General features: G+C 39.9%; 2 protein-coding genes across 2 annotated transcripts; both read left to right on the forward strand.

Annotated features, from left to right (window-relative positions):
- Positions 1-89: 89 nt before the first annotated feature.
- On the forward strand, positions 90-5,660 carry LOC311064496 (mpv17-like protein). The gene is made up of 4 exons (XM_084084337.1): positions 90-648; positions 2,344-2,414; positions 2,693-2,722; positions 3,034-5,660. The coding sequence occupies exons 1-4, from the start codon at positions 345-347 to the stop codon at positions 3,283-3,285; spliced, it is 657 nt and encodes a 218-aa protein (XP_083940463.1). The 5' UTR covers positions 90-344; the 3' UTR covers positions 3,286-5,660.
- A 2,191-nt stretch (positions 5,661-7,851) lies between these two features.
- Positions 7,852-17,107, forward strand: bmerb1 (bMERB domain containing 1; the record flags this gene model as incomplete). The annotated part of the gene is made up of 6 exons (XM_084081901.1): positions 7,852-7,942; positions 11,630-11,750; positions 14,636-14,709; positions 15,413-15,527; positions 16,762-16,844; positions 16,972-17,107. 6 exons carry the CDS (start codon positions 7,852-7,854, stop codon positions 17,088-17,090), a joined length of 603 nt encoding a protein of 200 aa, XP_083938027.1. The 3' UTR covers positions 17,091-17,107.
- Between the last annotated feature and the right edge of the window lie 1,445 nt (positions 17,108-18,552).

The following is an 18,552-nucleotide window of genomic DNA, read 5'->3' on the forward strand; positions in this document are numbered from 1 at the left end:
ACATGCTACGTCACGAGCCGAGCGTCGTACCAATTTTACGCATCACACGCAGCGGCAGGACTGAACCCACTGAACCATATTCGGAGAATTCGTTCGGCGTCAGTAACCTGCTGGACACAGATTATTTATGGTATACAATACATTATATATTCAGGATTCCATCGTAACTATATTCTTATTATAGTTATAGGCTATTTCATATTGTGTTCGTGCTTGAAACTGCTTTATATGTTTTATGTCACGTCGGAGACCGACTCAGAGTGAAAGAGGACTATATTCTAAAGAGTGATTTTCCTTGCTTTCTGTTTCGAGTATATTCCGAAAGACGATCGTTTTAGATCAACATGAGAAATGCATTTTTAAGATACTTTAGACGATATCAGTGGGTTACCAACGTGACACTGTACGGGTGCCTGTATGCCAGTGGGGACGTCGTCTATCAGTTGGTCTCAAGGAGAGATGAGATCAACTGGAGCCACACACGGAACGTTGCCATTGTCGCCTTCAGTTTCCATGGCAACTTCAGCTTCTTTTGGATGCGCTTTTTGGAACGGAGATTTCCCGGGACTTCTGCCGGGATGGTCCTGCGTAAACTGTTCCTGGACCAGACCACCGCGGCGCCCCTAGCCGTCTCTGTGTTCTACACGGGTAGGTATACGCTGTATAGCCTACTTTAGATATGATATCCCCCACTGTTCACCCAGATAGGATCCTTTATGGACAGTTAATTGTTAACCGAATCTGAGTAGATTATCTGTCAATTGGTAACACATGTAACCTTTAGAGTAGACTTTACTCGAAAAGACCACCATTATTCACAGAGGTCACATGAAAGGCAGCAGAATATTATATGTGAAGTGGTTGATTCGTGAGATCAGACACATAGGTAGCTATACCCTATTCTTCCAGGCTGTGACATGCCACGCAATAAAATAAAACTAAAACTAGAAAAGGTGCTCCTCGGAGCACAGGTCTCCGCCAGGTCAGGTAGGTTATTGTGGGCTAGCTCTGGTTCAGAGCGTTAGTGAGTTCCCTCTAACGCTCTGGAAGACCCCTCGCTCTGCGCATGTACAAGGAATTCCACTGTCCTGCCAGCGTTCAACTATAGTGAAAATAAACAAAACCATTTCGCTACTCACCGAAGCAAAGGCTGTTTTGTGTTGTTGAAAGTCTATTCTCGGAATGCGCAAGCCTCTCAGCACCCCACCTACTCTGTAAAATACACTTTTTGGGCAGAAAATAAAATATGTCAGCGAAACTGAAATTATTCGTATTTACTCCACAGTGCCCTCTACATTTTGGTTAATGGTAAGTTCAAATCCCCCAGATCGGTAGAGGCACTGTGGAGTAAATACAAATAATGTCCGTCTCGCTGACATATTTTATTTTCTGCCCAAAAAGTGTATTTTACAGAGTAGGTGGGGTGCTGAGAGGCTTGCGCATTCCGAGAATAGACTTTCAACAACACAAAACAGCCTTTGCTTCGGTGATTAGCGAAATGGTTTTGTTTATTTTCACTATAGTTGAACGCTGGCAGGACAGTGGAATTCCTTGTACATGCGCAGAGCGAGGGGTCTTCCAGAGCGTTAGAGGGAACTCACTAACGCTCTGAACCAGAGCTAATTGTGGGCCAGCAATGTTCGAAATTCACCAATCAGGATGTAATATGAAAAATCGGACAGATCCGTCTTGATCACATGACTATAGAGATAATGTGTACCAATTTGCGTGATGTTTAGACAAAATCTGTATGAGTATTCAAATTGTTTAGCAAAATGTTCTCCCCTCTTGATGCTATAACAGGACAATGTGAAAATAGTGGGATGTCTTCCTCAGCCTTGTGGGAATGTGTGTGCAAAGTTTCAGGCAATTGCATGCTGTGTTCATGATTTGAGGCATTTTGTTCAAAACAGAGTCACTCCTGCAAACTTTGGAAGCCAATCTTAGCCAATCAGGATGGAATATAAAAAATCCAACAAACCCGTTTGGTTTAATCACTATAGAGATTTGCGTGATGTTTGGACAAAATCTGTAGTAACATAAAAAAATATCGGCCTCCTGGTGGTGGCGCTATAACAGACCCATGTGAAACATTTGGAGCAGAGGTTTTGCTCTGGCATCCAGGGAGTGTGGCAGTGAAACTGTGCACTCACTGCACTGAGTGTGTGCACAGTTCCACGTCGAACAGGCCAACGGTGCTGGAGATTAGCTGTCCACAGGCCGACAGACACACACACGGACAGACGGACAAGGTGCAGAACATAGTCTCTGCCACGCCTTCGGCCTGGCGGAGACATAATAATAATAATGCATTTAGGCCTATTTTGCTTTTGTCTCCCTTAGGTGTTAGTTTCTTGGAGGGCAAAGACGACATTCTAGAAGACTGGCGAGAAAAATTCCTAAATACATACAAAGTGAGTTGGCTGCCTAGTAGTTACATCACCAGCAATAGATAGTATAAAATGTGGAATAATCAGATGATATGCTTTTCCAAATAGTGTATTTAGCACATTCTGTAATAGTATTTATCTTTTTTTCCCCAGTAGTTTTATTTCTTGGTTGAAATATTTGTCTCCCAACATTTTGTAATGGTCATTTATAGTGTCTATATCTACTTTGTAATCTATGAATCTTCAAACGTGGTTTGTCATAAATCACTGCAAATGTTGATGATTATATTCTGTTTGTTCAGACAGGGCTGATGTTCTGGCCATTCATGCAGGTAAACAATCAAATTAAATAGCAAATTTCTCTTTACTGACATTTATTTCAATATCACTTCTAAAATGTCAGTGTCAATGTCATCTCTTAGAAAGACCGAGTCATTTGATTTAGATCTCACACATGTATTTGCAGAGAAATGTATTTCTGAAAATAATCTTGTAGCAAAACAAAATTAATTCATGTTAACATCGTCTCAGCACAGTATTGTCGGTGTTAATTCATCCATGTTTCATTCATCACATTACAGCTCCCTGTGGTTACATTTCTACACTCTCTGAGTTAAATTAACCCTGCTGATTTTTCCACCAGTTGTTGAACTTTGCCTTTGTGCCACTATACGTGCGGACCACCTTCACTGGTTGCTGTGCCTTTGTATGGGCTACGTTCCTGTGCTTCTCACGTCAGAGTGGCGATGGAACTGTTGGTGCAGCGCTGTCTTGGATGCTTTCCCCTAAAGCCCTCTCAACAGAGCTCAAGGATGAGAAGGAGGGGTCCAAAGGTGACCAGACAGACTCCAAGGAGAATGCAGCTGCGCCAAAAGCTGTGACGGCAGAGACGTAAGGCTGATGATTACTTTGTAGCACGAATGTGTCACTTGCCGAAAACAATTTATTTATGGATCATATTTTTGAGCGACTGACACCGAAGTATAAATCTGGCTTTAACCTGCGCAGGAGTCCTGAAACCTGAACTACTAAAGAGGAGCAAGTGTAATACCTAAGAGGAAAATTAGTGCAATATGGATCCAAGGAATGGTGTGGCTGACAAGAAGGTGAATAAGCGATAGGTTACACTTGCAAACCCTGTGGCAAGCAACTTCAACTTGAAAGAGTGTATCCAGTTATAGTTTGACAAAGAGTTTATTTAAAATATATGTAGTGGTAGCTAACTTTGTAGCTTAATCTTTTATCACTCAAAAATATGTTTGTTATCGTTGTAAATATTTAAATCTCAACATATCTTCCCTCCTCTGAAAAGAGTATGTGAGTGTTTCCGAAACTACAAAAGGTTGGCTCACTGAAAATGGGGGTCAGTTCATCTCCAGCATATCAAAATCAATGGAAGTGGCAATTTCTAATGGTTTAGATACTTTACAGTTTACACCACAGGAGTTGTATGAGAAAGGTGCAAACAAGGTACTGTAGGTAGGGCTGGGTGCAATAACCGCAATACCGCCATACCAAAAGGTGGTGGACTGAACAAGTACTGATGATAATAATATGGAATAGCGCACAAGAGGCAGTGCTCTTATAGGCTGCTGTATATCAGTACAGTTGTGATTCAATTATAGGCCAAAGACAGCTCAAGCAAGTAAACATATCACGGCCAAATAAAAGGCTTAGGTAACATTAGTGCAAAATGTGTGAAAGAATGCATAGATTGTGCATACTGTACATGAATATACAGCATGTAAAAATTAAAACACGAGTGCAGGGAGATTCAAGATAACATCCATCCATCCAGGAGAACACCCAGACTTCCCTTTCTTACCTTCCCCTACTACACCACATGAGGGCGTTTCCCGGCCGGCGTGGAGATCAGATTTTTATCTCTTACATCTCATATCTTTGGTCTCCAAAAGATATGAGATACATTTATGTGTGCATACTGTACGTTTGTGTGCATCACTTTTTTTATGAATAACATTTTATTTTGACCAATCGGTATGGTAGAATATGTTAATACAATAACTAACACAATTGTGGTGGTTGTATTTGGTCTCCCTGCTCTTCTGTTGAGAAATGTAGATCCTGTGGTAGGGTCTGGCCACTTACAGGTTGCTGCCTGAAAGTCAAAATTCTATTTCTCCCCTGAGTAAGGAGGTGTGCTATTAGCTCAGTGCTAAAAGGTTCAGCACTTTAGCGGGGGACCTGGGTTCAAATCTTGGGTAGAATGTGAAAGTTAGAGTGCAGCTTTAAGTGGCATTAATGTGAATTCAGCAAAACCACCAGCAGCGCAACCATTAATAAATGTCCTTATCTTACTTCTCATATATTGCAATCTTGTAATGGTGTGGTACTACTGAAGATGAATGTGTTATTGTGTTTAATTGATAATGACTGGTGAATCAAACACCCACTTGAACATGACTTAGCAGTCTCTAAATGTTGTGGCATGTGGAATGCTTTATCTCTTTTTCTTTTTCTTTCTCTCTCCTTTTCTTTTTCACTTTTACTGCTTTGTCAGTTTTCATGAAACTCCATTCACATCAAACCATATGTGCCATTTAGTTTCATCCCTAGTGAAAGTGTTGTTCTTGTATCTGTTTTCCAAGATCCACAACATGAAATCATGGAACCAAGTGATTCGCTGTTCATGGCATTTGAGGTTAAATGTCATATTCACTGATGTGATTGGCTAACAGTCAGTAATATTCCCCTTTACCTTAGTAAATCCCAGTGATCACAGATACATGTATTATTCTTATTTTCTTATTGTCTATTTATAGCCACTCATTTAAATTCCTAAATCAAGTTTGATATATGAAATATTAAAATGTATAATACGTAATGTCTTTTTTTTATTTTTATCATTGGTCCCACTGAAACAAATGTATGCTTAAAGGGCATTTAATTTTACATTATATTTCAATGTTTGAATTCTATTTGTGCAGAGACAGATCTCAGCATTATAGGTGCAATCTATTCTCATCTTTTTGCAAATATGTTTTGTCGTTGTACTGAGAAGTGAAGTGTAAATATTGTCCACCAGTAACAACAATCTTGTAGTTAGGCTAGTATATTGTCTTACCAATGTGACATGTCTCAGTAAATTTGTATATGGGAAACTTCAAACTGGATCGTACTGCTGTACCTCTGAGGCTATATGCTGCCGTACTTCACTTGAATACTTTTTACTTTATACTGTTATGACTGATTATAATGGAGGACTATTTGTTGACTAACTTTTATTAATATATTTTTGCACTACATTGTTGCAAGTCTATCCCTAAGATTAGATAAATTGTTGAATAAAAGCGAAAATCCCACTGATTGTGTCCGTTGGCTTGTCTCTATGCCTGTCTCCCATTGCCTTGCTCAGTTGTGGTATGTTTTAGAATTTCTCACATTGCTAAAGCACACATGCAACAATACACACCAGTACATATTTATTTCTCCCTAAAATGTGTCGAAATGTAATGTAGCCTACTGCATTTTGTACTGTACATTCCAGTATATTACCCCCCAAAATGTAAGAGGAGCTTAGTTCTGTTACCACCTCTAGGGGAGATAGTATAGGCATAATATGTGCTTCGTGTAAGATCCTGGTGGCCTGGTAGGCTACAACACGACAGGAGCATTGTGAAGCATGTTCGTCCAAACAATATAATCAAGTCTTATCTCCTGGAAAACCAGACGAGCCAGTAAGAGAAAGCAGTGTCTGACCTGTATGTGACCTGTCATGGAAATTCCACTCCACGCTTCTAAATGTATGTTTGTACCCAAGTAAACAATGTATTGAATACAAAACAATGTCATAGAGCAGTGGTTCTCAACCTTTCAGACCGTGACTCCTCAAAATAATTATATTTGAACTTGGGACCCCCCCACCCTGGCAAGCACTTGGAATTGTACGAGTATTAGGCATTATATTTTGTTTGACTTGGTTCCACAGATAAATATTGCGAATCTTTGCCTCTTTCTTATATTATTTGAAAATTTGGCCAATGTTTGACCAGATTACTTTTGACATGGTCTTATATTTAAAGTCCTTAAATTGTCACTTTAGAAGTGTGCAGATACCCATATACACTGATGCTGTGTTCACACGGGCAGATACAAAGATATAGTCTACCATTCATTTTCAATGGAAGCCAGCGACACGAGGATACAAAGCAACATCCAACGTTTGTAGCTGCTACAAAAGATACAAAGCTACAAATTCAAGTTGAGCTGGGTTCAACTTCCAGATACAAAGATACAAAACTACAACTGTAGCTCTGATGACGCAGCGCTTAGTGATGTCAACGACCGTGTTGAGCAACACAGATACAAAGTGACAGAGCGACAAATATGCGGTGTATTTTTGTATCTTTGTATCTGCCCGTGTGAACACAGCAGTGTGTTGGTTTGTTTACTGTTGAGTGAGAGTTGAGTTTACTGCAAGTAACAGCAAAAGATCATACAGAATACATACAGAAATCATACAGAAATCCTATACACTTGTGGATAGCTCCCCTGCTCTTCTGCTCTTCTGCTCCACAGGTAGATTTTGTAGCAGCAAAATAAACCAAGATGGGCTGGTCCAGACTCCATTTATATACTCAAGAGTTACAAATCACATTTAAAGGGTGTTGAAATTTAGCAGCCCTGTTCAGAACTGCAGTGAGGCTCCAAGGCTCCAAAAGTCCAGAATGCAGTTTTTAGTACAAGCCAAAACATTTTATATAAATTATTTTTAAGCCTATTATCAAGCCATCCAGGCTCCTGATGAATCATGACCATAAAACATTTGAATCTGTGAAAAAAAAGAAAAGAAAACCGCAAGACAAAGGGTATTTATTAAATATAGTATATCATATAATTAAATATAAAACTATTTTTTTTTCTCACAGAATCACATATGTTTTACAGGATAAACAGGAAGGTAAAACAGGTCAATACACCTGCCATACCCAATTGGCAGCAATTATCAGCCTTAATGCTTAAAAGGAGCTTGCACTGCATAATAATAACAAAGGGCATGGCAGAGTTATGGCAGAGTTTCAATGTTTAGAAATAATCTCAAATGAACACGTTCAGTGTGATGCCTGTTTTGTTTTGTTATTTTTTATTTATTTTTATTATTATTATTATTATTATTATTATTATTATTATTATTATTATTATCATTATCATTATCATTATTATTATTAGGTCTGTAATTGTTATTTGACGTAAGTGGACCTGGGAGTCTCCCCTCACCATCCCTTGCACGCACTGCGCATGTTCCCTGTATCCTTCTCTCCGCCATACGTCCAGGGGTTTGAATGCTCGAATAAAGAAAGATGCTGAACGTCTCGGCTCACTGGAGCCTTAAAATCGGGCAAAAAAACTGAATGATCTGGAATCCGATATATACGAATATTTTTGTCAGACAAAGACAACCGCAAATAGTAGTTTGGTTTAATAGAAATTAATTCCAGCGATGGAATTGAAGAAATCAATTTCGGACACCGAGCAGCGCGCATTGAAGAGCTACGGAGCCGTGTCACAAACTGCATGGACAGCAGACAAAGGTGAGCCGCGTATAGAAGAGCCTACATGACGATATGTTTTATTATCTAGCCTACTTACCGGTACCTGAAATGGCGGCTGTTGTTTGAGACTTTAACATAATGCAAAAAAAAATAACACATACTACACCTAATTAGAAAACAACAGTGGTAAGCCAATTTACCATATCAAATTTGCCGTACCAGACCAATGCATGGTTTCTGAAATTAGTAGCCCAAATGCCTAATCTATCAAAACCGTGGAATCTTATTCTGTAGGCTTTAGTAGCTATTTTGAAGAACAGGCAGGGTGACATAAATATCGCAGGTATAGGCCTATGCTTTGTGTTTTTTAGTGCTGAATTGCAGCATAGAAAAAGCCTTGAAACCGCGCGGGCTCAATTGACTTTAATTTAGCCTACTGTCTGCAAGGCAAGCAGCAATGTTAAACTTGCCTGCCAGGTCGTTGGTCTGTGGCTTGTCGTCTCCGCCAGGCCGAAGGCATGGCCGAGACTATGTTTGGCACTGTCTGTCTGTCCCATAGAGTTAAAAATAGGTCTGTCCGTCCGTGTGCGTGTGCGTGCCTCTGCCCCAAATCTTTCACATGAGCCTGTTATAGCGCCACCAGGAGGACGATTTTTGCAAAACACATTTTTACAGATTTTGTCCAAACATCATGCAAATTGGTACACAATATCTCTATAGTCATTAAACGAAATGGGTCTCTCAGATTCTCACAAAATGCTTCAAATCATGAACATGGCATGCGATTTCCGTAAAATTTGGCGCTATAACAGGCCGATTGGTGTTTTTACCTATAACTGCACCTATCTGTGTAAAACTTTGTATGCCCACTCCCTATAGATGCCAAGGACAGACCTTTGCCTTGCATTTTTCACATCATTGCCTTTTATAGCGCCACTTATGTAAAACATATTTTTTGATATTACTCCTTCAGATTGTATCCGAATGTCACGCAAATCGGTACAGATGATCTCTTTAGTCATGTGATCAAGACTGATCTGTTGGATTTATCATATTCCGTCCTGATTGGCTAAGATTGACATCTAAAGTTTGCAGGAGTGGCCCATTTTGAACAAAATTCCGCACTATGTTGAGGAACAAATGCCACCCTTTTAACATTGCCCTATAATAGCACCACCAGTTGACTGACTTTTGCAAAACATTTTTTTAAATATTACTCCTAGTTTGACCAAACATCGGTACACATTATCTCTGTAGTCAAGTGACCAAGACAGATCCGTCCGATTTTTCATTAATTTCCTGATTGGCGAATTCCAAACATTGCTGGCCCACATTAACCTACCTGACCTGGCGGAGACCTGTGCTCCAAGGAGCACTTTTTCTAGTTGGATCTGAACCCAAATGTGAGCTGTTACAGAAGGTGAGGCAGTGTGTCCCCCTGGACCCCTGTTGTGCTTTGAATTAATAGCCTACACAGAACAGGCAATAAACACCAGAACAGAAACTGCATTTCCAAATTACGAAAACAATGCTTGTGGCAAAAGCAGAACAGTGTTTTCAAACAGCCTATAGTGCTGAAAAGGGTGATAACACACTATTGTTTGTATAGTCTACTCCACAACTTCAGTGGAAACGTGTCTGGGTTGATAAAAACTGAGGTTATTTCAGTTGACTGGAGCAGGGTGGAGGAGAGAAACTGAGATTAATTCAACTATATGAAGAGAAAATATGACTGCAGGCTATTTTTAGACACCCTCTGTCTCGCTCACACACACACACTGTCTTGCGCTCACAGAGATCCTGTCCCATTAAAAAAAAGAGTCTACCAACACCTGCAAACACACAGCACCCACACAGTATATACACAGAAATTAGGGCGCTTAGCCCCATTTTCATTTTTAATACAGTTCAAGGCTGGATGCTGAAAGTTTTTACTATTCATTATTTCTAATTTGCGTTCACCATATGTTTCGTGGTTACAGCACGGAGGCAAATCTCACTGGTCTATATTAATTAGTGCTAAGTGGAATTCTTAAGTTTTAGACTTAGCCTACCCATGATGTCTGCGTTATAATACAGTAGGCTATCTAATCACATCTAGTATTATCTTCATACCTGGTCTCTGCAGCATGTGCCACCCTGTATATTAATCAGTGATTGATTAATGTACAGCTGAAGTATGTAGAATGTAAGTATGACATGTGGTATAATACAGTTATGGTAAATCATTTTAATTAGTGTGAGTGTTGTGTATTCTACATTTGCCAGGGATTCTAGAGACATTCTACGGAGGAACAATTCTGTGTATTGCTCATGTTGAGACATTAACTGATTTTAATGCTGCAAGCTTCAAATTATTCTAATTTAGCCTATAGGCTAATGGGAACTGCAACACTAATGAATCTGTTCCTAGTGAATGTGCAACTTTTACTCAGTAGTGCATTAGTTCTGTGAGCTATTGCTTTCGCACCCTACAGTAATGCTGATGTTGATTGTGTGTGTGCATGCGTGCATGCGTGCATGCGTGCGTGTGAGAGAGGGAGAGAGAGAAAGAGAGGGTTTAAATCATGGTTTATCACATGGTGTTATTGACCTCAGCTATTTTAGTCTATGCTGGATCTCACTGCAGTTACGACACCTGGGCCAAAGATAACTTTATTTTACCTCACCATCTGTTGTCAGCAGACATGAACGGGTGATGATACAATATTAGTGAGACACAAGTCCGGTAATGAGCTGTCACAGGAGCCAGCTGCATTACATTGTAGGCTACTGTACATTGTCCAATCCTGAGTGTTAATTTAGAGTTTACAAATGAGTGCACAAATGTGTATGTATTCTCAGTTACAAATGGATACATTAACACTGAGGATTCTACTGTGTAAGCATTTTGACCAGGAAAAAAACACTGGAAGAGTCTCGAGAAAAAGAGCAAACCCCAGTTTAAGATTCCAAAACATTATTTCAGGGATTGCATGAAGCATTTGCTGTGTCTTCTGTTTGGTACTTTACCTTCAAAATGCCCATACACACTGGTGTGTAGTCCCTTTAATCATATATCTGCCTTTCTTCAAATACTTTTCAATAGTTCAATGTGTTTCCAATTATCCGTACATAATTCATTCACCTCAGCTATCAGTTACAGTTCTAAAACTCAGACCTTTGACATACTGGATATGCAGCTGACGCAACACTACCCCAAGCCAGATGGGAATTTGTATTTGCTTGTAATGATTTTTTTGCGGTACAGCATATTGGATGGTGAAATATTTATGCTTCTGTCCATAGTGGCAATAAATACTGTACAATATGCTCTTTTTAACACCTTTCCTGAATATACCAGTCAAGTCTTGATGATAAAACTATGAGGTAGACCCTTCTGGCTGAAATAATGTTAGGAGTAATTTATAAATTATATAGCAGAGTGGCTCAGAGCCTCTGCCTGAAGACCAAAATGTAATATCTCCCCCACCAAGGAGGATTACCTCTCTAAGGCTAGTGATTAAGATGGTTGACTTTAGTGCCCCTTTCAAATCAAGCACAAAACATGAGCACTTTATTTTCATGGACAATCACTATTAAAACATGGCCTTGGTATGAGCTCAACAATTGACAGTCAACAGACTTTTGTTGAATATTCATATAATCAATATTCAATAATGTATTGCTAAAACAGTTGATTTGCAAATTGCACTGATTTATTTTCTTCCCCGTTCATCCCTCCAGGCCATTCCGATGTGTCCATGGCGGAGAGCACCATGTCACCTGATGAGATGGAGGTGGAGATGGTTCGTATTCAGCGCCTGAGAGAGGTCCTGGTGCGTCGGGAGTCTGAACTGCGCTTCATGTGAGTAGCCTACACTCACTCAGTGATTTTTAACCCTAATTCATACTCTGTAGTATGACAGTGTTGCTTGAGTTTGAAAATCCGTTCTTGTCTTCAAGCAATACCGTCAAGGGATGATGGAGTAAATTAACCCATTCAATCCGGGAACGTATCCGTGTCATTTTAGACGTCTTTGGCTATTCAAAAATAGCAGATATACAAGCTCACGCAAATCTTTGAATATATATTTTTTTAAAGAGAACATTTGTAACTCAAATATTTGCTTCTGGGGGGTCCCTGGAGCAAAATATTTTGAGATGGGGACCGCGGCCTAATACATATAATTTTGGGGGTCCTTGACATGAAAAGGTTTGAGAACCACTGACAGCAACATAGTTTTTTTCAAAAAACATTTTGTAGAATCGGTCTCAGGTTTTAATGGGTTAAGCTGAAGTGGTCAGTCATAAACCTTTTGTTCGATTATAGAGACACGTTCCATACAAAACATAACATCTTCACTACTGGGCAGTTCTCTGGGTTGCATGATGACCCCATTTGTCTATTGATTACTGAAAGGCTCAATGAGTCACCATGATGAACTCATGGTCTGCTTATCAGCATAATGTTAGCTGTGGATCAATGTTTGGGAAGACATGGTTTATAAGCCCCCTTCCAGGCTCATTCCCTCTATTGGTTATCATTTCCAACTTGAATGTTGTGTATGGGTATTATTCTGTGTGGCTTCACTTCACACTGCTGCTGAACTAACTCCAGACCGGCATTTAATCTGGCGTCTCTGTTTTGGGCATGTTATCATAAGCAGAAGTTTAAATGTATATATTTTTAAAATGTTTTGTGAGCTTGTCCATCTATCCATCACGCAGCTATTTTTGCCACGATATATATGCTATATATATATTACTAATTACAATCCAATAATATGATTGTGAAATGGGCCATTTTGCATAATGAGTACATTTGGTAATTTTGACATCAATACTTTTGTTCTGTTAAGTATAATTTTGAATACAGGACTTTTACCTGTAGCAGAGTATTTGTACATTGTTGTATTGCTACTTTTAAGTAAAAAAGTACTCTCACCACTGTTTTAAACAAGGCTTAAATGATTAGACTAGTGCTGGACGATATGACTTCAAATCGTTATCACGATTCTTTCAAACTTTTGCCTCGATTAATGAACACGTATTTCAAAATAGTAAAAATATCAGATCTATAAGCTCACAACGTGTTAGTGTTAGGTGGTGTGATGCATTGTGAACTGGCAGATCGGCTAATTTTGTATGCCACCATTGTACAATGAAGTAGCCTATAAAATACAGGTTTAAGTGGTCAATCAGACTAATCTATTAGAATATGTGGAATCATATCGATTTGTTGACATATAAGAAATAAAATAAAAAATATTTAAAAAAAAAGTACCTATACTTTCGATTATTCGATTAACCTACATACGGTTCTGCTTCTGGTTTCTTTTTCAAAATCTTGGTTTCGATCAATTTTTGGTTAATTGCCCAGCCCTAGCTTAGACATTATTACTGTAGCAGCATCTGTATTTTAGTGTGGATTTGTAGCGTGACGTGAGGTGAGAGATCAATTCCATAGATAGAGAGAGAGAGAGAGAGAGATCAATGCCGTGTGTACCGTCATGTGAGTTGACAGTGCTATTTCACGTACAACTTAATGATGTCTTCATTAGCCTTCTACAGCGCCTTGCCGCCCACGTCTCTGTGCTCCCCCGGCACCCTGTGACTCAGAGGGTCACACAACAGCGCACAAACAACTTTATGCAGTCACACATACGTACACACACATTCACAATTATGCAATCGATCACACCCACGACCCACCCACACACATTTGTAATGCATACTGTACATTACATACCGTATACTTCAGGCACACAGATATTTGTGCAGGCGCACACACACACACACACACACACACACACACACACAGTTAGCAAATGGATATCTCTCAAGATGCGGTGCTGAATAAGATGTTATGTGTAACAGGCTGGGTGAGTGAGTGTGTGAGCCACAGGATCAAGGCTAAGAGAAACAGAGTGTGTATGAAACTGCGACAGGGACATACTGTAGAAGCAGAGCGATGAAGGGAGAGGCGAGGAGGAGGCACGGATGCTGTGTATGAGTCATCTGATTTATCACATGGAGGATTAAAGTCCTGGAAGCTGTCACTGCTCTGCAGAGAGGAGGCGGCGAGCAGTGGTGAGGGATGACAAAACGGTACCTGTTGAGGGAGGCCCTAAAGTCTTTGTTATCCTTAATTGTGTCTACAAGCTCACAACGCGTTGCGCTGATGATTGTGTTGTGGAGCTTGTAGATCTGTTATTTTCTGGGTGCGACTCCGGTGCACAACTAAGTATAAATCACCTTAAGGGTAGCAGGGCCACAGGGTTGGAAAGACTGGGCTGATTTTAATTGTACGCTTTATGTTTGCTATTCGTCATACAGCAAAACATAGGGCTTAAATTGTTAAGTGAGGCAGATGCCCAACACTGTGCTGTTACATGAGAGCAAGAGTTTACTTCTCACTTCTCTGAATGATCTGCTTTTCGGTTATATGAGCGAGCTTTTGATTTGAGATTTTGAGACACTTACATACCCAAGTGAATCTTCTTACAGTATGTCCATTTGCAAACACAATGACCCTATCTGCAAACACACTTGAAACTATATTCAATTATTTTCTGATGGTTCATTTATGCTCAAATTAATCCTTCCTATATCTATTTATTTTAATTTTTGAATTCACTATTATATTAGTTTCACTGCAGCCAGGTGGCATACTGCAAAACGGAATCAAACACTGCAGTTTCTATGGTTTTGACCTAATGGAAGATTTTTATAATTTTGTCCTTTTTTCAGGATGGATGACATTCAGCTCTGCAAAGACATTATGACTTTAAAGCAGGAGCTGAGACAGATTGTTGCAGTACCAGGTACAGTTGGCGCATATGCATGCACGCACACAGTCATACACATAGACACACAATGCATTTTAAAAATACATCGATCAGAATGAATTCCCCATGTACAGTTGGCTGGACTGCTTAAATACAGCACAGAGTAGAAACTGCTTCTGTATGCAGCTCAGCTGAGTCCTGTAACCTCTGTGAGCATCGTTATGATTTGTGCGACTGACATGTGTAGGATTGATGGCAAGTCCCAGGGACATAGTAGAGTTATGAGAGAGAGAGAGAGAGAGAAATTATTTGTCTCAGGAAGTGACTTACATGGAAGAGCAAATTGTGTAACAAAATATATTGTTCACTGACATCAGACAAGCCATGCATAGATAACTCATGATGCCAAAGTGTGTGCATTGTAGTTGTCTACTGTATAGTTCAGCTCAGTGCTTTAACTAATTATGGACATTTACATTTTAACATTTCAGGCATTTAGCTGACATTCAGTTCTCTTGCTCAAGGACATAATGGCGTTTAATGTGCCATGCACCCTGCAGAATGTCCTGCACTTAGGGAATTGCTGCCTGGATCCAGTTTATTTTCTGCTGGAAGAAAGAGCTGATGTTGTACTCCTGCAAGCTTTTCTAACACGCCATGGTCTTTTCAACTTAAAATTGTTGTCAAGTCTATGGACCTCTTACTTTCTTTCTTTTGCCCGTACTCCATCTCTCCACAGAAAAACAGAAGACCAAAAAGCATAAGCAGCGAGAAGAGGAGCTCATTCTGAAGATCCACAAGTTGGTGCAGAAGAGGGACTTCCTAGTTGAGGATGCTGAGGTGGAGAGATTGAGGTACATCTTCACTCATATCTATCATGGATGGCTGAGGCGTGGTGGAATTGGAATATATTGGAAGGCGGCTCTGTCCCTCCCTCCCCTGACTCACACATTATTAATGCAAAGGATGGCGCAATGTAATTCAAGCTTTTATCGAGGTAGGCTGGGATCAAGTCGCTTTGCAGGATGCTGATCCGGTCTGAGTCTAGAGCAGATATGGAAATGGTGCTTGCATGTGTGCAAGTTACCGGATACGGAAGGGGGGCCCTAAACCAGATCACACTAGTTAATTTGTATTGAAAACGAGGCTTTCTACAGGTATTATGAAAAGCCTGGTGAGGCGAGGTTACTGTCAAGGTCACGCAGGGGACCCATAGTGAGACACAAAACGAATGAGAAAAGCATTCTGTAGATGGCAAAATAAAATAAGTATGTAAAAAGATACACCGTTAAGAATATTTATCTTTGGAATCCTTTTGATGCCATGACAGGTTTTTACGGTCTACCTTGATTGCCTTGGTTGGCCTTGGTTGGTGTCTATCTATAGACACCAACCTCTTTCAACAGTGGACAAGGGCCAAATGCTGTGATTGTTACACCGGGGTTTGCTACCATATAATAATCCATTGGTTGACCTGAGAAATATTTGGTTGTGATCGAGCAGTTCTGTAGCCCAGGAGGAGGGTTCATATGTAGTAGGTAGAGAAATGAGTATTGTTTAAAGGGTGGTGAATAGCAGAGCAAGAATTTCCTTCAGGCGGTACATGATTAACAAGCCTGCCAAATAGTACTTTACATTCAGATTCCCTTGCTCCAGGGGGGGGGGGGGGGGGGGGGGGGTCCATCTGGCACACTTTCGGTACTCTCCATATGGAGAGAGAAAATCTTCTATTACAATGTCTAGTACTATTCTGCCTAAAATGACTGTAGAATTGTTGTGCTTCACTTCTACAGTATGTCACCAAATTACTGTAAGTTTTGTTTAGGAGAGTGCAACAATTTCTGTCATTACTCTGGCTTGGTGGTGCCTATAACAAAACTTCCATTTGATCTACATTCTACCAGGTGTTATCCATAGACAGACACTGTTGATTGATCGTGAATCTATAGGCCTTACAGTTGTAGAACAATTACTGATTGATTTGACCTTTTTAGGCCTTAACGTGTTAAAATGTTAGAAGAATAATAACCATGTGACATGGTGAGATTGCATTTGAGTGCCTGAGTAATGTGTGACTATTTGCCCCAGGGAACAAGAGGAGGACAAGGAAATGGCTGAGTACCTCAGACTGAAGCTGATGCCTTTGGAGAAGTTGGCTAAAGTCACACAGAGTGAGTGTGATTTTACATTACATGGTTTCTTGCATGCACAAACACAGGCAAAATGTTTTAACCATGGCCTGCCACATTTCCTAGTGTGATCTTTTTCTCCGTTTCCCCCTTCATTCTCTACTCAAAGATCCTCCGAAGTCCAAGAAACACCTCCCTGAGCCGCCCCCCAACAAGCCGTTCATAACCAAATCGGGAGCAGCTATCATTAAAGACTGCTGTGGGGCTACCCAGTGTGCTGTCATGTAACCATTAACACACTCTGCCTAGTTTGTACTTCGTCGATGAGATGACTCAAGATTTCAGTGCATCATGTTTTTAGTTGAATATCAGTTATATTCGGAGAGTGACAAGTCCTACGACAAAGTATATTAGGCTTCATTCAAGCAACGCTGTTAATTTCGCTGTCTCAGAAACATCACCAAATCTGCTCTATTCTCCATCACTTCCTGGGTTTCAGAGAACCCTGGTCCCATAAATAGGAGGGGAGTTAACTTTGGAAGCTGATCGGGGGCTCAGCTTTTTTGTATCATTTTTGTCAAGGAAGTAAGACAGGGGGAGTGGAGCCGTATCCCTCAGCACTCAGGGGCAACTTCTTCACTTGAAATTGCTTATCAAATTTAAATGTGCAGGAATATAAGAAAAGAATAAAGACATGAAGTGAAAAGAACATCAAGATTAATGTTAAGATTAATCTGGTACGTTTATTCAGAAACATTTGTAAAGATGGCAGTATGGTGTGAAGGTGTTGCCCCTGAACAGAATATAAATTTCAGCAAAACTATAAGCACAATGTCCCCAAGTTCACTACATATCCCAGGGTTCTCTTGCAAATGGATAGAAAAGTAGATAATGGTTATTCATGCTTCTGTTCAACATCAAACCATTTTACACCAACCTGTGCACCTCTCTATGCTTCAGTACACATCAGGTTCAATGGTCCTATGTCTGCTCATAATGGTTACCATCTGAAACGGATCAAGTAGGGACTAATGTAAACTGAAGTGCATGATTAGAACAAAGGTGCCAGCCTGTAGATATTTTGTACCGTGTTGAGTTAAGACAAGTTCAGACAGTGTGCTTTGACTATAACGGCATAATTCCAAGCCGAAATAAGGATAAACTATATTGACTCATTTGTCTACACTCCTTTCAGGTAATATTATAAAACATGATGTGATTGTTCGGTATGTATTTTTATGTGTATCTATGATGCATTCTCTCATTCATCAGTGCCAATGCGTCGCTGGCCACAGTAACCTCACCTTTAGACATCGGCCACAGGAAATAAAAACAAACAAAAAAGGACTATGCTAGAGCAACAAGATTCATTGTTACGATGGATAATGCCAACAGAAGTAGCAACTTGCATCCAGTGAATTTAGTCTTGCTTTTTTCCTTCTTTTAATAAAACCAGGAAATGAATGCAGTTCTTGTAAATGCCATAAATCTTAGTGTTTGAATGAAGTGTATTTAGAGCATTAGTGACTATGTAAAGCCAAGTGTTGATCTTTGTCAGACTTTATCCTCTTCCTGCTAACTTGGCATTCTGTAGTAGTAATAATACATTAAAGAATGTCCCCAATGTTAAATACATATGCAGACAATGAGCTGGAGCTACCTGTACATATGTTTAAATAAAAAGCATCTTTCAGGAATATGGTGGGTTATTTTGTTGTGTAAAAAACACCTGAACATGAGTATCACAGAA

Source organism: Gymnoscopelus microlampas, assembly GCF_963454915.1.
Source record: "Gymnoscopelus microlampas genome assembly, chromosome: 2".
NCBI lineage: Eukaryota > Metazoa > Chordata > Actinopteri > Myctophiformes > Myctophidae > Gymnoscopelus > Gymnoscopelus microlampas.

Excerpts from the sequence above, each read along its gene's own strand:
- LOC311064496 (XM_084084337.1), top strand. The coding sequence starts at position 345 with ATGAGAAATGCATTTTTAAGATACTTTAGACGATATCAGTGGGTTACC. Across the intron at positions 649-2,343 it reads CGTCTCTGTGTTCTACACGG|GTGTTAGTTTCTTGGAGGGC; the intron begins GTAGGTATACGC and ends TGTCTCCCTTAG. Across the intron at positions 2,723-3,033 it reads TGTTCTGGCCATTCATGCAG|TTGTTGAACTTTGCCTTTGT; the intron begins GTAAACAATCAA and ends TTTTTCCACCAG.